The 25,130-nt window shown below is 35.0% G+C and overlaps 1 protein-coding gene across 1 annotated transcript in view; it reads left to right on the top strand.

The window, feature by feature from the left end:
- TRHDE (thyrotropin releasing hormone degrading enzyme) overlaps positions 1 to 25,130 on the top strand; it is a 362,821-nt gene that overhangs the window by 257,621 nt on the left and 80,070 nt on the right. The window contains exons 8-10 of the mRNA XM_032854781.1: positions 17,631 to 17,696; positions 18,300 to 18,487; positions 23,635 to 23,723. Of these exons, the coding sequence (XP_032710672.1) occupies positions 17,631 to 17,696; positions 18,300 to 18,487; positions 23,635 to 23,723 (343 nt within the window). The remainder of the gene's footprint in view (positions 1 to 17,630; positions 17,697 to 18,299; positions 18,488 to 23,634; positions 23,724 to 25,130) is intronic.

Here is a 25,130-nt window from a genome sequence, read left to right as displayed (position 1 = left end):
TGAAAAAGAATATAGCCTTGGACTCCCATTATAGTAAACTTTTATTAATGTGTGCCTTTATGCTCTGATACATGAGGTGGTTAATTTTCAACTGAGGGGACTCTATGTTTGTCAACATTGCATTTCATTTGCCTTGTGACATCTCATTGATCAGAAAGATCTGTATCCTTCAGTACTTTGCTTGCAGCTTTATTTATACTCATCACTCAAACTGATTTAGTGTATCATCAGCAGTTTGGATTAGTTTACAGTAGATCCCTATGTCTAGGTGATAAATTATCATCTCTTGTGCATGAAGATGTATGGGGTACATTTTGGAAATGACCTCCTGAACAGACCGTTTGTGTCATGGTGTTGAGTGGTCACTGAGTTGATTTAATATATTTCCCATCCACAGGCTCTGGGGAGTCTTGGTTTACATGTTGTTGTAGGAGCTAATCTGGACTGTCAATGCTTACCTTTGCTGGAAAATCTATTAATTGTTTTTACATTAACCGTGGCTGTTTCTTTGTTGGCAAATAGAAGTTTATGTTGAAGACAGACCCAGGGTTAGGTTTGTAGTCAATCCCAGATTGGAAATAGTATGTTTTTCATATACATTTTTCTCTCTCCTTTTTTTTCCCCTTCTTTCTTCCCTCTGTTTTTCTTGCCTTTCCTTTCCTCCTTTTTTTCTTCATTTTTTTACTAGGACCTTTCATGTTCTGCATAGAAACAATCTTATGCTGGAGGTTTCTACTAAAGTTTGTGCTCTCTTACAGTTTTTGTATCCTCACGACTCATCCTAAACCCTTTTCGGAACAAGGCTAATATTTTTTACAAATACAACCAGAAATATATTAAATATATACAGGTGAACCTTGAACAATGCAGAGGTTAGGGGCACTGACCCCCTCACACCCCCTGACACAGCCAAAAATCTTCATATAAATTTGATGATCAAAAACTTAACTATGAGTAGCTTACTGTTGACTGGAAGACTTACTGATAACATAAACAGTCAATTGACACATTTTCGTATGTTCTGTTATATACTATATTCTTACAGTAAAGTATGCTGGAGAAAAAGGTTTATCAAATATTAAGGACAAGAAAATACCTTAACAATACTATACGGTAAAAAATCCACATGTAAGTGGCCTGTGTAAGTTCAAACCCATGTTGTTCAAGGGTCAACTGTATATATTATATAATATACACAATAAAAAATTTACAATCTAATAAATATTAATATATAATAAATATTGATAGCTATAAAATAATTTATATAAATATAATACTTATATATTAAATGTAATAAAAGTAATATAGAAAGGTAGTAGGTTTCTGGAAAATTTCTGGATCGAATCAAATGTTTGTATTTAACTTACAACGTATCTGAGTATTAATTCAACTACATTCATCTACCTTTTGTATTATCTTGTATCACTTCACGCATATATTCCAGAGTAGGAAGGCACTCTAGAGACGTTTTGAGAAAAGTTCTATTCCTAGTAACCATTTGATTCATTTAATCAGCTATTAGAAAGTCTAATAGTTTCTTTTTTTTTTTTTTTTAAGATTTTTATTTATTTATTTGACACAGAGAGAGAGACACACAGTGAGAGAGGGGACACAAGCAGAGAGAGTGGTAGAGGGAGAAGCAGGCTTCCCGTGAAGCAGGGAGCCCAATGGGGGCTCGCTCCCAGGACCCTGTGATCGGGACCTGAGCCAAAAGCAGATATTTAATGACTGAGCCACCCAGGTGCCCCCTAATAAATAGTTTTATACAGAATAATCACAGCTTTCCTTGGTCTGGTCTTCTTGATTTTTTTGTCTAATTCCCTTCTTTCTTAAATTTTATTTGATGCTTACATGGTTCAGTTTAACATAGTTTTAAAATTAATTGCCTCCCATTCAAGTACTAACCAGGCCTCACCCTGGTTAGCTTCCAAGATCAGATGAGATTGAGTGCAAGCAAGGTGTTTACCCCAAAGATACAAATGTAGTGATCTGAAGGGTCATCTGTACCCCAATGTTTATAGCAGCAATGTCCACAATAGCCAAACTGTGGAAAGAGCCAATATGTTCATCGACAGATGAATGAATAAAGAAGTTGTGGTGTATGTGTATATATATATATATATATATATAATATTAATATTATAATATTAATATTCATATATATGAATATTAATGCAGCCATCAAAAATGAAATCTTGCCATTTGCAGTGATGTGGATGGAACTAGAAGGTATTATGCTAAGCAAAATAAGTCTATCAGAGAAAGATAATTGTCATATGACCTCACTGATATGCAGAATTTAAGAAACAGGGCAGAGGATCATAGAGGAAGAGAGGAAAAAATGAAATTATGAAACCAGAGAGGGAGACAAACCATAAGAGATTCACAATCTTAGGAAACAAACTGAGGGTTTCTGGAGGAGTAGGGGGTTAAAGAAATGGGATGCCTGAGTGATGGGCATTGGGGAAGTTATGTGTTGTGGTGAGTGTTGTGTGTTGTATAGGACAGATGAATCACAGACCTACATCCCTGAAACAAATAATGCATTATACGCTAAAAACAAATTAAATAAATAAATAAAATCACCTCAAAAACTTCTCTTTGTAGTATATAGATAGTATATACAGTTATATATATATAGATAGTATGTATAGTTATAAAATAACTATAGATAGTTATACATAGTTATAAAATAGATAGTATATATAGTTCTAAAAAATTAGTCCTGCCTACCATTAACAAGTTGGCTTCTGTTTTGATGTTTAAATTGAAAGTGAAATGTAGAGCAAATCAAGCATGAACCCTTGTTGCATTAGGTATGCCCTCATAAGTAATATATTTTTAAAACTTAGATATGTTTATAGTTTTGCAAACTCTGTATCTACTGTTTTACATAACCCATTCCCCAGAATAATAGTTCATGTATTTTGGGAAGCATGAGGTAATGAAAATGATTCTCGTTTTTGTTTCCAATTAATGCTGGGCTTTCTACAAATCATGAAATCTTCTTGATTCCTGACTCCATAGTTATAAAATGCAAGAGTTGGACTAAATACTCTCTAAGATTTTTTTCATCTTTCAGATTCTCCAAATGTAAGATTTATTTAATGCATTTTTTACTAGTTAGACAATTTGGGTTTGATACTTTAATTTGGGAACAACTATTTTGATAGAAAAATTTGTAAACCAGATGCGCAAAAGTGAGTGACTCCCTATTCTTGAATCTTCAGTTATTATCTGACTATTAAGGCTAATGGCCTTCAATGTGCATAGTGCTGTAACTATAGTCAAACCAGACCAGCATTTTTTGTTACAGGGAATTTTTGCTGGCGATGTTTCTTTTTGCCTACTGCTAAGAAACTGCTTCTATTTCCCTTGCTTTTTAGTTATCTTTGGTATTTTGTTACACTTTCATATTTTGTGCTGGATACTTTACATGTTTATGATGAAGCTACAGTTGTCTCAGATGACATTTTCTGCGGACTTTTTGAAATTTCTTGGTGATTTTAGTGTATATGCTATCTTTTCTAAAGTAAGAATTTCTACTTATATTCCTGGAATCAGCTGGAGTCAACTGTCCCTGTGGGTCTGATGGCATTGAGATATATTGGATGTTGGTTTTGAGAATCAGTATTCCCCCCTCCCCCCACAGTGAGTGCCATTATCAGGGATTCAAACTAGTGGTAACTAACTAACTTTTCCAGAGACAGGAAGAGCTGCTTTTGACCCTAAAAGAGGCTCAGTGGAATTTATACTTTCAAGGTCCCCATCCCAATTCCCTCCTGTCAGAAATAGCCTTTGTAAAGGCTTTGTAAAGCCTCAAAGACTTTGTAATTCTGTATGCTCTGGTAATGTCCTGTTGAAGCAATCATTTGTTTTCCCAAAGCCTCTTCTTCAATTTAGACAACTACAGATGATAATTTAAGAAACTGGTTGACCCTGAAAACCATAGATTACCAGGACCTTATTACCCATGTTCAGTGATATTACCTCATCTAAATCTAATCAAGGCACAAATCCAGATTGTAGATTCCCATCGTTGAGGGTCTTTTTCCTGGAACATACCACTCCTGGCCCATGATACAGTAGCAAAATCAAATCCATTCTAGGTCTTTCAAAAGAAAGGGATTTAACACAAAGTATATGAATTTTCTAAAAAACTGTTGGGAGGGTTAGAGGAGTAAATGTCAGGAAAGCTCCTGCTAGACTTCAGAAAATCAAGATATTTAGTTATCACAAAGAACTGAGGATACCTATACACTCAGTATAGTTCTACTTCGGTTTGGGAAGTGAGTGAAATTAGATGGGTTTGTTCAATCCATAGTCTTTATCCAGAAGTGCTTTGAAAGACTTTCTTCTGTTGGCTTTGGTAACACTGTGGTCTCCTGAGTGTGGTTATAGTTCACTCCGTCTTCAACCCATAATACTGGTTAAGTATTGCTGAATCTTTCAGCAGTCCTTACATCTTTTTATTTCCTGGGTATCTGATTGTTTCAGTGCATATTTGTTCATTTTCATCCACATGTAGTAATGCTTATGCATATGATCAATAAATTAAGATGTACTTGTTTTACTGTGTGGTTTTTTTTACTGTGTTTTTATAATTTAAGTTCCCATAGCTCAAATCCTCATTCTATTTAAGTACTATGCTTATTTCTGAAGTGATTCAAGTAATGATTCTTTTAGAAACAATTTTTCTTTTACATGGCATTGACCTTTCTTATTTCATTTTTTACATGTTTTAATCTCCTAGTTATGTTTTCTCCTTTTCTCTTATTTTTCTGGAAATAAAAGAATAAAGCTATAATTATGAAACCCTCAGATAACATTGATTGGCTCAGTAGCTATTAAAAAATAATTATTACATAGTACTGTTGCTTTTTCTTTTTAAACAAAACAATACTGTTATAATGATTTGAACCTCACGACACCATTCTTCATGTTATTATGAGTCAACATCAGGGAATTGAAATTGTGAAGAAACATCATTATTAAGCTTGATATAAACTCAAAACTTGAAATCCATGTCAGAAAATGAGTTACCTTCTTGCTCAACCAATGAGGGTAATTCAATATCATCTAAAATGTAGTTGAATAGAAAAGATTTCCCTTGATTAGTATTTAACTGCTCTTTTCCATAAGATAACCCAGAACAAGATGTTTGGCTCCAATTATCAGGGTAGAAATTGCTTATGCAAATCAATGTAAGGCAATGAGGTGTGGATAAAAAGCAAAAGGGAAATATCGTTATTATTGGTTTGTGCTCATAAAATTCTGATAGCCTGAAGGTAATGACAGGCACAAAGCCAGAGGGATTATTAGTAGCAACAACATACTCAATAACTTGTGTTCCAGTGAGAAGTTCTATGTTAACATGTGTACACAGGATTTTTATTCAGTAACTTCCAGCTTGCATTTCTGAGAGAGCGTTTTCTCTCTTGCATGTAGATTTTTCGGAAAAATGAAAAGTCATAGAATAATAGAGGAATAGAGACAGTGTGTCGAAGTTCATTTCCTTTCTGAAGAGGTAGTATTGTGTTTTCATCCAGATGATAACTGAATCATGCTTAATCTAAAATGAATAACCACCGACAGCTTTTGCTCAAATTTCTCCATGTTTCACTTAAATCATTGGGCAGTTTTAGTTATACTAGAAGTAGAAAGGTTAACACTTCTCACTAATTTGTTGTGATCACTCAATACCAGATGATAATAGTGCTATCATTGCTGGTGTTTTTAGTTGTTGGATTTGACCTAATTAGCATTTAACTTATTATAGACCTAACTAGAAAGCTAAAATTATTGAGAATATTAATATAGAAAAATATTAATTATAAGGATTCTATGGATTTGAGAATCAAGAATACAATCTCTAATAAAAAGAAAATACTTTAAAAATTAGATAGCAGTAGTTATTCATATTTCTCAATCAGAGAGAAATAGCTTCCATTTCATTAGTTTCAATTCATTTGTTTACATACAGCTACTGATTGAATCCTTATCATTTTGTCTTTGAGTTCAATATTGTTAACTGACCACTATGACTATATAGCATTAACTAAAAAGCCCTTATTAGTAACGACAAATATCTCTATTTGGTCATCCTGTAGGCATTTACCCAGCAAGTTCTATTTATTGGTTTTCTTTTACCTGTTAGTTAAGGGCTCAGGATATTTTATACATTTTAGCTATATAGAGTTGATCCTATAAAATGATGTCTTAGATAACCTTATTTAAATTGTATCTGTGAAATTTTTAGACACCTTTGGTTGACGAGTGGATATATTTGTATGTGGATATGTGTGCAAACATACACCAGTCTCTAAATCTGCATTGCCATGGGTACACCGATCTGCAAAGTGTCTCTCGCTCCTTGAGGACTGTACCAATTGATTAGATTGATAGTGCAGGATATAGTAAACTTGCCTCCTGGGCATCTGTTTCCCTGACCTGTTATAACGCCTACGCCAGCAATTTTCTTTCTTTTCCTCTGTTAATTTCTTTTTCTTTTCCTTTAATGTTCTCTTTTCAGAACCTTCGTGTAAGAGCCTAGAACCACATATCTGGCAATGTTGTAAGTTTTGACACAAAAAGAACCTTCCTGAGTTGGGAAGGTGGTTTTTCTCATTACTCATGTTTTCTTAACTGCTTGGTGATGCTATTATATAGGTTAATACTGGGTGTGCCATAATATATTTAGTTTTTTCCTTGTTTGTGAACATCCAGATCACTTTCTAGTTTCTGTTAAATAAACAATACTGTCATGGTCTTCAAATGATAGATTTTTCCTATTATATTTTGGTTGTCTCTTCATATCCACTTCTGGAATCACATTCTCAATTTTTCTTCCAAAATGTTAAGCCAGTATATAGTAGTAGAAGTAAAGTTTGAAAGTTCTCTTTTTATAATGCACTAAGCAAACAGCCTTAGGTCTTATTTTCCAAAATAATTTTCTTACTAATTTAGTAAGTAAAAAATTACCCAATTGCTATCTCGGTGTGTATGGTTTTTTTTTTTTTTTTTTTTTTTTTTTATCACAAATGATGTTGGAAACACTTCATATATTCTCTTGCATTTCACTCTTTGGTGACATAGTCACTCACATTCCTACCCATTTGAAGATTGACATTTTACTCCCTTTTTCATAATTTTGTATAAATGGCTATACAGTAAAAATAATAAACCATAACATATTTACTACACATTCTTTTCCCCCCATGATTCTAAATATCTTAGTATTATGGTGAAAAAGCCCATGTTATAAATTAGTGGCTTAGGAGGAGTGCTAAGGACCTAAGTTATATATTTGGAAAACGCCTTACAAAAGTTCAAGTGCATTCAAAACATTTGGTCTACCTCTGTGTTTCCGTCCATGGAAGAGGGGGCTCCGTGCTAGTATGACACACAAAGAAATAGCGATGTTCATTTGTCATCCTGAATCTCATTGCCTCTTGCAATCAGGCTCTTATATTCACTTGTTCTTTTCTGCTCAAGGTCTCTCCCTGTGATTATTTCACAGATCATTTTTTTCCCCTGAAAGAACCATAGCTCATTATAGTGCTAAGATTTTTCCTTAATGCTTTGTGCTAATAAACCAAAATTCCGATTTCACTTCCTGCACCAGCTGTGCTTCGGTTTAGACCCACAGCACATGTTGCTCCCCTGTCAGTCATGTTCGGTTATTCATTTATTCCACACAAACTTATTACATACCCACTCTATGTCAGACACTGTGGTAAGTACCGAGTATTCAGGGCATGCCGCCCCCAGCAGAGATGGCCCCTGATCTCACAAATCATATGTAGCGGGGTAAGATTGACCCTAAACAGGAAAAAAGCAAATACATATATATTTACTAAATGTGAGAAATGCTGGGAAGGAAGAAAATAGAATGCTGTGAGGGAACATATGGGCAGATGGGTCAGGCAATTTTAGATTGGGCGCTCAGGAACTCCTTCTTAAGAAGAAGCCATCCATACTGAGGTCTGAAGGCCAAGAGAAACCTGGGGGAGGAAGGAGATCATTCTGGAAATATAGAACGGCTTGTGCAAAGGGCTGAGGCCAAGGACTGAGCAACTTCTAGGAAAAGAAAGAAGCTGGTGTGGCTCAGCCGAGTTAGTAAGGAGAGAGAAGGTGGGAGAGGAGGGCAGGAAGGATTCACACAGTACCAAGTGCTAAGAAGGCTGGATTTTATTCTGAGAGCAGCAGGGGTGCTATTAAACAATTTTAAACTGGGATGTGATGTGGTTCTAAATAGAAAACAACTATTTAAAATAGTTATTTGGGAACTTATAATAATATATTGGGAGTGGTGCAATCAGCATACCAAGACAGGAATCAGGTAATAAAATTAGGAAGATATTTGAAGATTCAGGTGAGAGATGATGGCAACATAAATAATCAGTAAATACACAGAGACATGGATTCAAAATGTTTTTTGAAGGTCCAGTAGATGGATCTGGGGATAGATTGGGTGAAGGGTATGTATGAGAGGTAAGGAAGAGGGGGTACCTGAGAATGTTTCTGGGCAAAGGCCAGGAAACAAGCCCTGTGGGGCTTGAACAACTGGAGGCTGAGAGAAGAGGAGGGGCCCAAGGCTAGAGATGGAGATGCAGCAGCAGGAGAGGAAGGCAGGATACCTAGAGTGCGGTGTCACCCAAGTCAAGAAGGAAGCTTATTTCAAGAAAGTGATCGATGAGGTTAAATGCAACTGAGAGGTGGAGTAAAGACTGAAAAGTGTTTCTTTTGGCAGCTTGCAAATTTATTGATTATCTCTGGAATGGCTTAAAGAGTGCATGGGTTTTTTTCTGAGTGGAAACGGTGTCTGGAGAGTAAAATTTAAAGAAATTTGCCAAGGAAAGAGATCAGAAAACCAGGGTAAGTTGTTAGAGGAGGATAAAGCTAAAGAAAGTTTTTGTTTTGTTTTGTTTCGTTTTTAAAGATGGGGGACCGTTGTACAAGTTAGGCTGGTGGAGAAGGAGTCAGGAGAGGAAAATCTTGGTGGACAGAAACTAGAGAAGTGAGAGATGACTGGGACATTTGTCTTGAGAAGGTAAAATAAGTCTCTGATAAGAGATACACTTCCAGTAAATTTGGGGATTTGGAAATGGGAACATGAGGGAGTTCCTTTCTGATGAATTCTATTTTTTTCTATTTTTTTTTTTTAAAGCAAAGTCAGTAGCTAAAATTGGGGGGGGGTGTGAGCCTGGGAAGGAGAGAGGTTTGGAGATTGAAGATTGGGAAGAGTAGATGGCATGACTATTGTATTGAGTGCCTATTTGAGTTTGGGAATTATGAATTTATAATAAAACTAAACTATTCAATCGCATTATTTTCTCCCATGATGCTCAGCGGCATGGTGCAGGTTTAGAGAAGGCACATACTTGGATTCATCCAGGACTGGGGTTTTGCCAACTAGTAATCTTGAAGGACAGAGCTGCAAAGGAGATGAGCCAGTTTGCTACGAACTGGTTAAGATGCTCTATGAAATATAAGCTAGATAATCAGGGGAATAAAACCATAAAGGATCTGATAGACAAATAGCCACCATTGATAAACAATGTATTAACAAGTTTATATGATTTTAACACTGGAAGAAATCCCCATGCTTCTGAGCGTATGGGAAATTCAATCTGTGCTTATTGAATTCCCCTAATTAATATGAGGATATTCCAGGGGACTTTTTCAGTCTAGAATGTGTGGTGAAGAACCTTTTGTTCTCCTCCACACTGACACGCAGTCCTGTTGGTTTCTTGGTGTGGGTTGATTAGTGAGTGGGAAAGAAGTGAGAGAGCACATGTTGCTTGAGTGTTTGGTATATATCTTGTCCAAGCCTTGTCTTTCTGGTCACCTGAATGGTAGTGTTTTTGCAGCTTCATGCCAACTTAGGTATGGCTATTTTGTGTTGAAGTCCCTAATTAGTGCCCTTATTCCATGAGCCACCCAAGTCATAAACATTCAGTGGCTTGTCGCCTGAGTAGAGCTCTGTGAAAAATAGGGCGCTAGACTGCACAACTCAGGAGTCCTCCTAGTTTCTTTTTCCAGACCCAGGATGGGGAAGGTTTCTAAGCGTTCCTCAAACCTAAAAAAAACGTTGGCCTCAATTTTTTTCTTGCATTTTTACTTTTTTAAAAATTAAAAAAAAAAAAGTCTCTCTAAGCACTAACTTCCTTCCAGTTAGTCCATATCATTTCCCTTCTTTAGCCTCTAGAATATTTTGACTGCTCTTGGACGTGAGATAAAAAATATTGACTCTAGAGGTATTTTCCCCTTGAGCTTGGTCTTGTAATAACTAATGTTCCCTAGGTTTTTGTGTGGCAGGCATTTTTCTAAGTGCTTTTCTTGTTCTATGTCATTTTCTGTGCACTGTCTTCCTAAGTAGGTACTATATTATCTATCCTTTCCAGCTGAAAAAATTAAAGTTTAGAGAAAATAGAAAAATTATTCAAGATCACATGATGGATAAGGATCAGCCTAAATTTCTATTTAGTTTTCTAAATACACACATGCTTCTATCTTAATTGAATTGCATTTTTTTTTTTCCTCAACTAGTCACCAGGGCTAGGGCTGGTTGAGAAAAGGAGTGGAAGTGGAGGGAGCTCCTTGTTCATGCTCCACAGTCCGTGGGCATCTTGATTTACAAAAGGCAGTGTATTTTTACCAGTCAGGATATAATTTATCTATTTTGTGAGCTTGTTGTGGTCAAAGTCCTTTACCAGGGCATTCAGGAAAGGCAATCCACAAACTTCAGTTTTGCCAATAGATTCATTTTATGTCTCAGTAATATTTCAAGCTAGTGGCAGAAGGGAGAGAGGGGGATGTTTTAGTACCCTAGAAGACCCCTGTAGACTTACATTCACATTATTTTACTGACAGGTGTAAGACCTGTCAGCTTGCTCTGGAATGCACAAATTCAGCCGTGGCGATATCCCTCACACCTCTCATGATGCTTCTGCCTGTGAAGGCACTGATGGCATGATGTGTAATTGCTAAGTAAGAGATCTGTGAAAACAAAGCTGATATGAGAACATGTCATTGCCTGTGATTTAAAACAAACAAACACCAACAAACAAATCTTTTATGTACCAGCAAGTTGTTTTGATTTAAGATTTTCTGATTTTCTGGTGTATTTTGCAACTCCTTAAGAACGTATGCTGATTTTACAAAATTATCCTCATTAGGTGAGTAGTGGATTTTTTGGAACATGTAAAATACCTTTTTGTTCTTAGAGAAATATCTGAATTCTCCTGTATGTAAGTAAGCAACATGTAATGGTAAATCTAGGTAAAATGCACATTAAAAAAATAAAAAGGAAAAATGCGTGCAAACAGTGGCATAATTGATTTTGTTCTATCTAGTCAAATAATTTTCTTTCCTAAATACCACTTCTTTTTTACTGTGTCTGGTGGCCAGACACTCATGTACCTTGAAAAGTTTAGTATTGGAGCCTCTTTTATTGGGCTTCCTCTTTAGAAACTTGTTATAATTTAATAATCGAGGTCTAACAATTATTCATACCTTTTCATCCTTGGTTCCTAGCTAATAGCATAAAATGTAAACATTCTTTGATTTTGCATGATGCTTTTCCAGTGCTCTGCTTCTCATTTTTATTTAATTTCATAATCTACAGCCACGTTTCAGATAAAAACCAAAATAACATCTCGATCTGTAGTTGATCTTTCTTGTGTGTGTTAGTTGGTCTTCTTTCACTGGTTTGGTCTCCTTGCAACTGTTTCTCAAGGTCAGAGAATGTAGAAACATTTCTGAAGTGCATGGCCCAGGCTTCAAATGGGGTTTTTCCAACCTTTCTGTGACATTGCTTTGATCTGATAGCCTTTAATCTGCTTTCTTATTGTCCATGGATCCCTTTAACATCACCCTACTCTAATAACGCATACACTCACGAGTATTTAAGTTTTGAGCTTTAGGTTTCCAGTTTAAAAGCCCCTGCTGTAGAAGATTTTTTTAAGACAAGAGTTTAACATAAGTTTGTTTGTATTATTGTTACTCTCTGTGCATTCCTGTCTATGGAACTTTTATACTTTTTCTCCAGTCTTCTTGTCTGCCTCTTTTTTTCTTTTTAAACCTAAGTATCTACCTCCTTCCCCCCATACCTACTGTTTCTAATACCGTGAAACCCTAGAAGATTTATGCAGTAAAACTGGGTGTCCTTTGCTTTTCATTTTGTATAAGTCGTGTGAGAAAATTTCTATTTTTCATTCCGAGGTTACCAAGAAAATTTAAGATGTTTGTGTTTGTTTTGATTATATCCCCTATTAGTGTTGTTAACAGTCAGGGTTTTGGGTTGCAAGCAATAGAAGCAAAGTTTGGCCAAATCAGGCAAAAAAGAAATTTGCTGGAAGGGTGTAGGTACAGTAGCCTTTGGAAGCATTGGGAATGCTGGAGCACCAGGCTTGCAAAATGCGTAGTAGGAACTAAGGGAAACTAAGAAATTAAGAAAGCTAGCCAAGGTCTTGCCACAGGAATGGTTAGTTTAACTGCTACCATTAATGTGGCTATCTCTGGAGCCTGGGATAGTCTTTCACTTGTTCCTGCTTCTTTGCATCAATCTGGCAGGATTCACAGTCCTGCGCTGAAGTATCTACTTGTCTGAGGCCAGGGCGTGCATGCATACTTTGGCTCTCAGGGAAAGGGGAGAAGGAGGGATTTACTATTTTGTCCCTTCCATTGAAAGTGGGAGGCAGAGCCCTCACCTTTCTGCAGGATTCCATGGTGAGTTATTGTCCCCATATAAACGTGGTGTTTAAATGCTGGAAAGCCAAAAGAATGACGAATGCTCACCACACATTTTTTGAGGTACAATTATTCTTAATAGAAAAGAACAATATTTCAAATCCCTGCTTCAGCCTTCTTGTCACATAGAAAAATCAATGCCTGGATTTACCTGGCATTTCCCAGGCTAGTCTTACGAGTAGAAGGGCTCCTACTTGCCAGTGTTACTGAGGCCCAGACTTGCCTCTCTTATGTCATTGGAGAAAACACAGCATCGAGCCTGCCTTGAGCTGTCCCAAAACAATACCCCCTAAGAGCTTCATCAGCAGATTTCAGCTGGAGCCCGTGATACAATTCTGACAAGTGGGAAATGTGGAGAGTTTGATGCAGCAACTGAGAGGAAGTTTCTCAGAAAGAAATTCTGTCTCTTTCCTCTGTGCAATGTCCTGTCTGAATGTGATGGCTGGGATTGCTTGTGCTATCCAGCCTCAAACCCAAGCAGGGAGACAAAACACAAGGAAAGGCAAGGCCAAACAATTTCTGGAGAAAAAAATTGCGGCTGTCTTACCTTCTTATAATAGGAAAGAATAAATCTTGTCATTATAAAGGTCATTCTAGGGTGGATTTTTTATAATTTGCAGCTAAACACAAATAAACCAGTCCATATATCTTTGGATTTTATTAAACTGTCCTTCTGTGTTCTGAGGAATAAATCCTTTGGCAGTTAGTCCTCTTTTTTAACATGCTAAGGGACCCATTAGTAGGAGAGCATAATTATTCCATATAAACATGTTAAAAGATAATAGTGCTTTACTTCCTCAGATCATTTTTTCCTTTTCTCCTGTTTACTTATTAGTTCCATTGGCTTTTGTACATGAAAAATTGTGGATCATGTCACTTGTTAGCAAAGAAAGTAAAATAAAAATGGCCTCCTACCCAATAGTTCAGTCTTTCAATGACATCACATGCAATTGTATATATCAATGCAAGTTATAGAGCTGGCATATATGCACTGAAATAAGAAATTGTGTCCTGTGCTAGTGTTTAAATATGACATTTTGGAGGAACCTGATGGATATGAGAAACGTCTTTTAACAGCACTGTCAGTGGTTAACAGAAAGGCATGTTGAATAAGGATAGTCAAAAATCACACAAATATATTCAGCATTTGCTGTGTACCGGGCTGGGCACATAGATGCCAGCCAAACAGTGGTCAAGAGGAGTAACAGGGGCTTTACTCTCATGGAGTTTACAGAGTATGTGGGCAGTCAAAGTGATGAACAAGCAATTATAACACAGTGTGATAGATGCTCTCAGATGGTGCAACGTGTGAGAATATGAGAGGGGTATGTAACTCAGGAAGGTGTGGGAATGACCAAGAAAGAATCTCTGGGAAGAATTTATCAAGCCCGAGTCCCAGAGCTTGAATGGGCTTGAAGTAGAGCATATGTGGAGAAGGGCTTGTGCAGGGGACTAGGAGGAAAGAGTATGCCCAGGCATGGGCAGAGAGCGGAGCAACAAAGTGACAGTCGGGCTGGCAGAAATACAGAGGGACCGTTCCTTTAGGGTGTTCAGACTGTCTTCTGAGTGCAGCAGGGATCCATGTGTGCATCTGATGAAAGCTCTTCTGGCTGCACAAGAGAGACACCATCTGAAAGGGACAGAGCAGTGGTGGTCTTAGTCATCTAGAGAGGCTGTCAGACAGGGGGAGGGAAAGGGGAACCTGGAGGGAAGATTTCTAATGTAGATCATTACTTGAATGTGGTAGAAAGGGAAAGAGAGGCACACAAGAAGACTCCTTGGTTGAGATGGTTGGAAGGCCATCGCTGGGGAAGGACTGCCAAAAGGAGCTAATGTGGGGGAGGACAGTGAGTTCAGCTCTTAGTTAGTTGTCTGTGGGGCATCTAGCAGACATTGGATTTGGGTCAGCAGCGGTGTGCACAGGTATGGGGTTTGGACATGGGCTGGAGTCTCTGAGTTCTAGTGTTCTGATTTATTAGATGATGATGATGATATCTATCTCATAAATGTCCTGGGATTGAATGGGATAAAAGAAAGCAACTCACACAATGCTACAAAGGAGGCAGATATTGTTTTCATGTGTTATGTTCTTTGGTTATTATCCTCAGTGATGCTTTTCCTTCTGTTACTCTAACAGGTAGCCTAAGTGATTAAAAAGCCTATGACAACTGATGTTTGTTGAATACTTACTGTGTACTAGACACTTTTTGCTCTTCTAATACTGTACAGATATTAAATCGTTTATTCCTTAACCTAATTCTATGAAAAAATCATTCATTCCTTAGCATAACTCATACCTAAAGAGATTAAGCAACTTGCCAAAATCACGTAGCTAGAGAGCATTGGGGTGCAGATTTGGACAAAGGCAGTCAGACTCCCATTCTTATACTTTAGGTATGAGAATATACGTTGGCTAAATAGGCCTTTAACTTTTAATCAGTTTATAATGTTGGTTTGATCCCTTAAGAATATTCTAGTGGTTGTCTATTTTTTTTTTTCCTTTTCAACAACTCTTCTGTTTCTGAAATTCTTTGTATGGATAATATTAAAAAATTCTCCTACTTTGTATCATAATGTCAAATCTACTGCTGATTGACTTTCATACACATACATATAAACATAAATTTACATTTCAGATTCATAACTCTAGCCATTTTCATATTCATTGGCTTGTAGGCTTGAAAGGAATTTAAAATCTTCTTATTTAATTACATAGCAAATGTTTAAATTCATCTTGTCAAGTAGTTTTTGTACCAAGATTTCCACAGTTTCAGTCCCAGAAACTGTCCTCCACAAATCCCATCTCAGTGTTTGTCATTGTTCTCAGTAACCTAGTCTCCCCCAACTGTTCCCCTAGCATGTGAAAGCTACCAGCACATGCAAAGTACACCATACATTTTGTGGAAAGAATGAATAAATAAATAATTGATTATCAGAAAAACCACATTTACTATTCTGTAAGTTTCTTTGTAATTCAGCAAGGACAAAACACAATTTCTTTAACTTAAAATATGACTATTTTCATGCAAGAGGAAGGCTAAGATAACTAAGGAAAACACTTGGGGTTTTCTCAGTTTTTGAAAAACAAGAGTTGACTTATGTAGAATTCCAGTAACACCCGAAAATTGGGACTGCTGGGAATCCAAGAAGATGCTTTTTGCCCTGAGTTCCAAGGCAAGCAAGTTGGAACTGCTTCCTAAGCCTGGATGATTGCCATTTCAGCTTGCTTGAAATGTAAATTTGAACTTTATTCTGAATTGGGGAGGGAACCAAGAGTTCGAGTTGACGATCAAATTGAGCCAAAGTCAACTCATAACATGAACAGTTGGATTTTTATGATCTGTCTGTGAAGAGAATCCTGTAGTTAGGTATTGGACCTTTCAAAGTCCATGGGGTATTCCTTTGTTCCCTCTTTAGGATTATCCTAGCAGCATATCCATAAACCAAACCCAATAAATAAATAGTTCTAATGTTGATACTTTTAAAAAAATCACGTACTAAAATAAAACCCAAATTTGTGTTTCATAATTCCTATTGTTCCCAGATTTATTCATTTAGGTGCTGAAAAAGCATGAAAGATAATGCTGATAGTTAAATCTGAAATAATTTATTTTAATCCTGGTCTCTAAGTTCTAATGGAAAATGACTCATATGGCATATTCAAAACCAAAAGTGGAGTTCAGATTGGTTATTTGGGGTTATACTTTTTCAACAAAGTTATTCATAATCCCTGATGATGATGATGAATTTGTGGTTGCTAAGTTAGTGTTGGGCATTGCATCTTTAGAGTCTGATTAGGTGGGAGTTGCCATTTTCTGCGCTGTGAGTTGCCAACGAAGCTGAATCTGTCACAGGTGCTACAATTTGTATTTCAGAAAAACGTCTTCCCCAAGTTTAATTATCCCCAAAGTATTCTATTCTACACAAAGTACTGAAGAGAGTCAGCATTTTTTTTTTCATTTTCAGTACTGTGATGTAAATTAGGATTTTGTTTACTACCTACATGTTGTAGAGATGAAGGAATTTCAAATTGAGAAGACTCTCTGTTTTATAACATAAAACACTATTTCCTATTCATTTTTCCACTTTGATGTGGAAAAAGAATAACACCGACTGGCCGTAACCAAATCACATATCGACAGTGACACAGACCATGCTTCATAGAAGGGAGCAGGCATAGGTAGATAGAAAGTGCGTAGGTTTAACTACTAATGGTGGAAACTGGGAAACGAAAAATCCTACCCTCAAAAATATTAAATAAATTTAGGATTAACTTTTCCTTATTAAGTATTAATATGTGTTTCAAGCTCATGGAAATAAGTATGTGTCCTTTTTTGTATTAGGCAGCCTGTCCCTTGCAGAAAGACTAGGGAACTGGACAGCTTGTGGATATAGCCATCACTCTTTCAGCAAAGCGATTCCTCTTCATTTTGGCATATATCAGTTGGGTCTCTGTTGTTGTTTTTACTTTTCCATAAAACAGAATTTGTTTTTTTCAACATTTCAACAGGAAAGTCCGATGGGGAAGTTTCTCCTAAATGTTTCATTGCAGAGGTTGTTTCTTTACAGTTGCCTGAGGTTGGTTTGTTAAATTAGAGGAAGGTCTTTGACACTGGAAATCCATAACAAGTGATTATGGCTACGAAAATATTTTTTAAGAGACCAGTATTGTTTGATGAGTTAAGAAATATGTTACAGTTAAAGTTCTTCAGGATATTGTAAAATGAGATTTTTCTTCTTTTTCCACATCCTTCTCCTTGTCTTCATAGTAATGTAATTCTAACAAATAGAAATTATTAATTGAATTGAGAAATATATGTGTTTACTGGAAATTGCTTAGACTCTGAATTGTAATTTTAATTTTATATTCTTTGTAGGATTACTTAACCATTCATAAGTACGGCAATGCAGCCAGAAACGATCTCTGGAATACACTGTCAGAGGTAAAGTATAGGAAGCTCGAATAGCAAAACCTCTTCTTGAATATTTGAATTGAGTTTATAAACCATTCGTTTAACTTTTATTGAGACTGACAGTTGTTTTTCCTTTTTATATTTTCTCATATTGCTTTATCATTTTATTTTTGATGTATTATAAAAGTAATGGGGTTTAAAATTACTTAAAGTACAAATGGTAGTAATAAAGTAACTTTCCTCCTCTCAAACAAGGCAATACTTCTGAAATACAACATTCATATGGTGTCAGATATTCATGTTTGAGAGAAATATTGAAGTTAAAGTAGTTTTTTCTATAGGTGAATAACAAATATTTAAACTTGGTACTAGGCATAGTTTTAACAATCAACTATGTTTTATCTTCCATTAAGTAAAAACTTTAATGCTTATAAGGTTTCCTTTCTCTATATATGCATGAAACTTAACTTAAGGCAATGAGATTAATTTTACTAATACGTTATATTAGCTTCACTGATTTTACATGTTTTCATCCTTAAGTAAATCATAAAGGTAAAAATAAAAATGGCTTAATGTTAATTATGTTTATAGTTCATGTTTATGAAACTAATTTATACCATTTGGGTTACAAAGGCTTTAAAACGGAATGGAAAATTTGTAAATATACAAGAAGTAATGGATCAGTGGACACTCCAGATGGGTTATCCTGTTATCACAATCTTGGGAAATTCAACAGCAGAAAATAGAATAATAATTACCCAACAACATTTTATTTATGACATCAGTGCTAAAACTAAAGCACTCGAACTTCAAAATAACAGGTACAGTACTCTTTTACATGAAAAAACAATTGCTTATATTCTTAGGTTTCACTTTGTGTTTTTAGCATTTTAAAAAGGATCGCTAGCCCAATTATAAAATGTAAGTGAAATATGGTTTTCATTTCTTTATTTACATATGGTGTTTTCATTTTGATTCCTCTTTTACTCCCATTTCCAGATATTTTAACCAAAGTGACAACACACCAAAGTTATTTTGTTTAAGCAGAGTTTAAATTATCATGGTGATTTAGAAAAATATGTGATTTTTTTACTTTTCCCTGTGAATGTTTGTTGAATAAAATTCAAGAAAGTTAAGATGCAATGAAGTCAATTAAATGGAATTGAGTAAACTGCAATTTATAAAATAGGTAAGAATAGAAACTAACAATCCAGAAAGACTAATTAAAACAAACAAAAACCACAACTAGACTAGTATCTGAGCCAAAGGAACTCAAAGTAGAACCATTTTTAAATGGTCTGAGTATCAATGTTACTCGGCATCAAAATATGTTCTCCTCCCTCATTCCATGTGTAAAACCACTGAACAGACAACATACATAGAATTTTTATTTGTTGTTAAACTTTCTTTTGAAACTCTTATTTAATTACTGAAAACAGCATATAGTGTTTCTTTTCTACTTCACGTTTTCTTAGTATGGTGGTTTACTGAAGGCTGAGCCAAAGAAAGATAATGGAATTTAAATCAGTTCATTTCATTTTTCAAAAGGTGCCCTAAGAAAAGGTTGGAGGTGGGAGGGGACAGAAGGAATGGAATTTAAAAGTAATAAATAAAGTGGGGTGTTTGGATTAGATTGGTCATGCTGTCTCCCATTACATTACCCAGGGGTGTCAAGCATGAATTGTTTTGTTTGTTCTTGTTTTAATCTCTGAGAGGGATGGAAATCATTCCCAAGTAGGCTAGCTCCAAGGTGGGCTATAGGTAGAAGTGACTGAGAAATTCCTGAATGTTTTCTGGTGACTAAATTTGGAATGTTATTGGGGGAAGCACGGACTTAAATCTCCAGATCAATATATACGTGGGCCTTCAACAAACTGCCCTTGCAAAGTGGGATTACCCTGCCGCACCGTCAGGGTCTAACTCTGTGAGTGCTTCCTTTTACCCAGCCTGGGATTCTACAGAGCTGCCAAATGCGGCTTCTCATCCTCCACCCTCTGGCCCCAGGCTAAACCTGCTTAGGCATCAACCCCAGCCTTGCCAGGAAGTACATAAAAACTACTTGACTGTGGCAAAGTTAGAGAGATTTAGGCCATGCCTTTGAGAATGATCAGTTTGACACAAACATCACTGATGCAGAAAAACATAAAGGACCCTCAAATGCCAGAACAAATTTTGAACAAAAATATGCTGTCAGCCTGTAACATGCATCAGATGTATGAGCTGTGAGTCTGACTCTTTTAAAGGCAGAATTTCTCCCAGGCTGTGTAAGTATATGTAACATGAATAGAGCTTTGCTTTTGTTACAGTTGTAAAATCATATGGATAACGTTGAACCCCAAGAACCTGGTGTATAAAATATTAAGAGTAAGATAAGGCATGGAGTCCCTTTAAGCTCAAAAATTATTTTCTACCTATTTTGGAATAATTGAGCTTGCAGTTAAAAATTTAGTATTCACTTGTGTCTTATTGATCCATTTTATTCACTCTAAGATTGTGGTCAGAGTTTCAATATCAATTCTATCTGTCCTTTTTACATAACCTTCATAAGTCTTTATTATACAGTTCAAACTGTTGATGCAGTGAGACAGTGCCCACCGGTACCAGAAATCCCATGAGCTGTGGATATTTTCTGAGCCAGTCTCATCAATTCTTTGTCCTGAATTTTGTAAAGGATACCAGAATATCACAGCAACATGCCCAGAACATTTTTAATGTATATAGTAATTATATTTTTCATATGGACTAACTGTATTATAGTGTAAAAGACTGCTACATAACTAATAATTGCATACAGTTCATTGATATGTAAAAGCGAATAAGATACTGGCTAGAATTTATGTACTGAATTTATGTAGCTTTTTTCTTTTCTTCTTCTTCTTCTTTTTTTTTTTTTGTAGCTTTTTTCTTTATGAAGTTAATACATTGCAATGTCAACCAATGTCTCCTCATCTACTTATGGGGTTTCTCAGAGTCCTCTGCTACAGACAATTGTGTTTATCTCCACAGTCATAATTCCCTTTGGTTATTGACCTGATGACAGGAATTTCTGTAGAGTTCGTGGTGTCTACGTTAATGCTTCATTGACATTGGTACCATTTTTAAAAAAGATTTTTCCCTCAAGCTAAAATAAGTACCTATTATTGTCTACCTTAACATGATTACTAGGATAAACATTGTTTTATTATAAAAACATGAACTACAGAAAGAGCGATAACCCTGGGGAATATTAAAGAAAAATATATCTTAGAAGTCTATTGAAATGCATTTGTGTTTTTTTTTTTTTTTTTTTAATGCTTAAAATGAGATGACTAAAATTAAACTTAGGTAGCTGGGACACATTTTAATTTCACAAATGCTTTTTTCTAGTTTTTCTTCAAACATAACCCACTGCAGTCTGAGATTTTCTTTATAGCACACCACGCTTCACTCAGCCATGTTTAGTGTCTTCCACCCTTTTAAGTTCTAACCATCAAGCAAAGAGCTTTCTTTGATTTTTGAAATGAAACTTCAAAATGAAATTTGGGAAAAGACCAGATAATGTGTTGTTTGGAGAGTTATGAAAAACAACATACAGTGTTCATAGTATAGCAATTCAGAAATGAATACAAATTTTAGATAGGCTTGGTAATTTGTAATTTTTATTTTGTTTTTGTGACAATATAAACATTTTAGTTGTGTGCATACATGATCATGCAGACATATACACACACAGACACAGAGTAAAAACATTCTTGGGAAGAATACAGAAGACTATTTCAAAAGTTTTACAAAATGCCCAAGTGTTTGGATCCCAGTACTTTATAGTTAACTCTTTTGCATCTGAACAGCTTAGTGATTAAGTGTCTGCCATGCAGGAAGTTTCCCATCGGGATGTGGCATTGACTGTAAGCAGCATGCAGGTTCTAAGAAGAATTTCTTTTTCTTGTACTTAAGAAATTTTTGCTAAAACTCAAATACTGAAGCATACCATAGAAATATTATCATTGTTTCTGGTTCCACTATTTAAAAGAATACAGCTTAAATAAATGCAAAAGTATATTTATTTATATTGGGGCAAATAATATTTCACATTTTAAAATCATGCTTTAAAAAGGCACATTTATACTTGAGGACCTTTAAACATCTTCAATTTTGTATATTTCTTGCCCTTTAAGGGATACTTGTTTGACTTCACAATTTAGTTGACCCAACTCAATGTGGAAGATGTGGACCAGAAAGTTAAGTTCATAAAGTTAATCTCAGATTAACTGACTTGGTTCCTTTCATTTTACTTTGGTCTCATCCCATTTGATCCAATTCAATAGCAGTTTCTGGAACGCCTTCCATTTCTAGGTTTTTTCAAGATATTAGGTTTACAAATATGAGCTTAGGGTTTAATTTAAGAGTCAGACACAGTTAAGCATTACTGTCTGTTAAATATTTTTTTCAATTAATCAAAGAAGAGTCATTATTTTTAGAGAACAGCTGTTAAAGAAATATATATCAATTCTCTTTGTCTTCCTTATAGTAATACCATTATTAAATATTTTCCATATTCTTGGTATTATGTGAAGGGGTGGGCGGGCTTTGAATAACAGCTTACATATGTTATGTTCATTTATGTCTACTTTAAAAATGATACGTTTGGGTATATAGGTTATTGATTTCCTGACCAACCATGTGGATTCCACTGCGGTGGAGCTTAGTGTCTCCATGTAGTTGGCACTCAAAAATATTTTGCTGATTAAATACAGCATATTTTTAAAATCTAAAGTTTTAAACATATTATTTCAACTTTACATATCATAGAGGGCAATTGGTGTAAAATTATTAATTTCTTCAACTCTTCCACTTAGATTTGTTACTATTACTGACATTTGTTTATTGTGAATGAGAAACATGAAATGATAAAGTAATTAGATTTCATATAACAGATTTAGAGGAAATGTCCTCTCTTCCCATCCCCCCAAAGCAGATTCATTATATTTGTGGTTATATAATCCCCTGTATGTTTCCTGAAAAACTATCAATTCTCTGTTTACTTTCCCAATTATAGAACTCACACAGTGTCTCTTCCATAAAATCAAAAATATTTTTCACATACTGGATATTATTGGCTACCCCTGCTGTTAATAGTGCAATGATAAGTCAACATAATTTGGCTGTACTTCATAGAAAGAAACATAATGTAGTCATTGAACTTATTGTAGGACCGTCCAGTTTATCTCTGGGTACCCATTTGAGATTAAATTGATGCTACTTCATGTACAAGTATAAACTTCCATTTTTTTCCTACAAAAAGTCAAATTCTAGAAAATGCTTCTCTTAATAGCTGAGACTCCTGACTGATCCCTGAATGTTGGTTGATGATTTCACGCACCAGTTTGGAAATTTCATTTCAGAAAACAGCATTAAAGGTGTTCCGCACTGATCTTTATATTGATCTGAATTTTAGGGGAATCTGATTACTTTCACCTTTCATTCCTGCTTTGCTGAATAACTTTAAGTGTGCTATTTCAACTTTTCTGTAAAATGTGATACTACTGCTTTTTAGGATAGTTAAGTGAATAAATAAGTATAATGTTGAAATGTAAATTCATGAAGCCACTGAAATGTGCATTAATTTAACATAGAAACAGGAGAAGGGAGTTATTTTGAGACTTTAATCAATATTTGGTGTGGCTCTGATTTATTGATTTTAGCTACTTTTTATTCCATAATGTAAAATGCAAATTTTTTTTGCAAGATAAATTATGTTGTTTAAATCTCCCTTTTATATTGAAATTAAAACTCTTACAGGCTAAGTCTGCTTAGTGGCATTGTAGAAGTGAATTCATCTTCTTGACTTACTGCTTACTTTTGTGAATGGGGAATTTTTAATTTTCCCCTAAAGAGAATAATGGAAATCATGCAGAAGGTGCATAGCAAATGTTGTTTGTTTATTTGTTATAACAAATTTTATTCTTAAAGCTTCTATTTTATTTTGCAGTTACCTGTGGCAGATTCCACTAACTATTGTGGTAGGAAATAGAAGCCATGTGTCTTCAGAAGCAATTATTTGGGTGTCTAACAAATCAGGTAAAACATATATGCTCCCCTCAGGAACTATTTGGTTTCAGATAATTGTTTAGCAACTTAACCTCTGGTTTCAGCCTTTGTAAAAATGTGAATAAAGACAAATTAGAAAGAGAATATAGAAGAATGATAATCACCTCTACAAAATTAAGTATAGTATAGTTTAAGTCTAATTTTCATCTGCCTATATAATTCTTAAATTCATTTGGGTCATTTGTGGTAAAGAGAAAATTTAAAACAAAACATTTATAGTACCTTTAGCTGTTTTAAACTGTATCATTTTATAATCCCAAATCTAATTAAATTATAATCATAACTCCCCATAGAACAGTATGCCAAATAATGAAACAGAGGTCACCATTTTTAATTCCATTTTCCTGCTATCTTCTTTTTGCCAGACTGGCTCTTTAAAGAATGGACAAGGCGATATTCTCCATAAAATTAGATAATTATAGGGACAAAAGGGAGGGGGGTCTTGATAGGTCATCAAAGCATCACCTAAACTAGGGTCAATTCTCAAGCAGCAGAGAAAGACGAGATTCTATTGTGTTTCTAAAAATCTTCAAATAAGATAGCGACCTATTTAAAATCACTATCAGAAAGCTATTTCTTGAATCCAATCTGAATCCTTCATGCTAGATGTGAAACAGGTCTCTTTAATTTCTGTTTTCTATTGAACTGGAGAAAAAGCCAATTATCATCTTTTATGTAACATTTTATTTAGATTTAGATGGTCAAGTATGTCCACATTTTGTTTTTTCTAACTCCTTTCTTCCATTCTGCTAATTGATATTGTCTTATTTCATAACCACTATAAGCAGCCACAAACTTTTTTGCAGTAAGTGAGGCATAAACAAATAACAAACATTATGTCTATCCCTCAGTCTTGCTATTATAAGGGAGATGTAAATGCTCAAAATACATATTTACAAGAAAAAGTTCTTAAAGCAAAATCTAATCTAGCTTACCAAAAAATAAATGTTTGTATTTTCAATTGGATTTTTATTCATATGTTCATGTTGTATTTTAACATATTATCACATATTATTGAAAATGTGCATTTTTATTTATATACATTGTGTATGAAAGATTCACAAGTAATGTAGTGATGAAATGCTTATTTTAAAATTTACTGGTATTTTTCCTTTTAAAGTTGCTTATTATAATCTATTCTTTTCATTTCTTAGAATTAGCATTTATACCATGATTCTTAACTCACTTACTGTATTATTTGTTTTTTTACTGCTTTTTTACTCTCATGTAGTTGTTTTGTTTATCTACATAATTTGCTATGAAATGATGAGTGAAAACAGTGAGTTGTTAACTTAATGACCTAACTATTAGATCCTCCATGGGATTGCTAGGAACATGAAATAGAACAGTTTTCAGAAACACAAGTAAAACATTTCT

The sequence above is a fragment of the Lontra canadensis genome, unplaced genomic scaffold, assembly GCF_010015895.1.
Source record: "Lontra canadensis isolate GAN:19392208 unplaced genomic scaffold, GSC_riverotter_1.0 scaffold9, whole genome shotgun sequence".
In the NCBI taxonomy this organism is placed as follows: domain Eukaryota; kingdom Metazoa; phylum Chordata; class Mammalia; order Carnivora; family Mustelidae; genus Lontra; species Lontra canadensis.
This window is presented reverse-complemented; position numbering and strand designations above follow the sequence as displayed.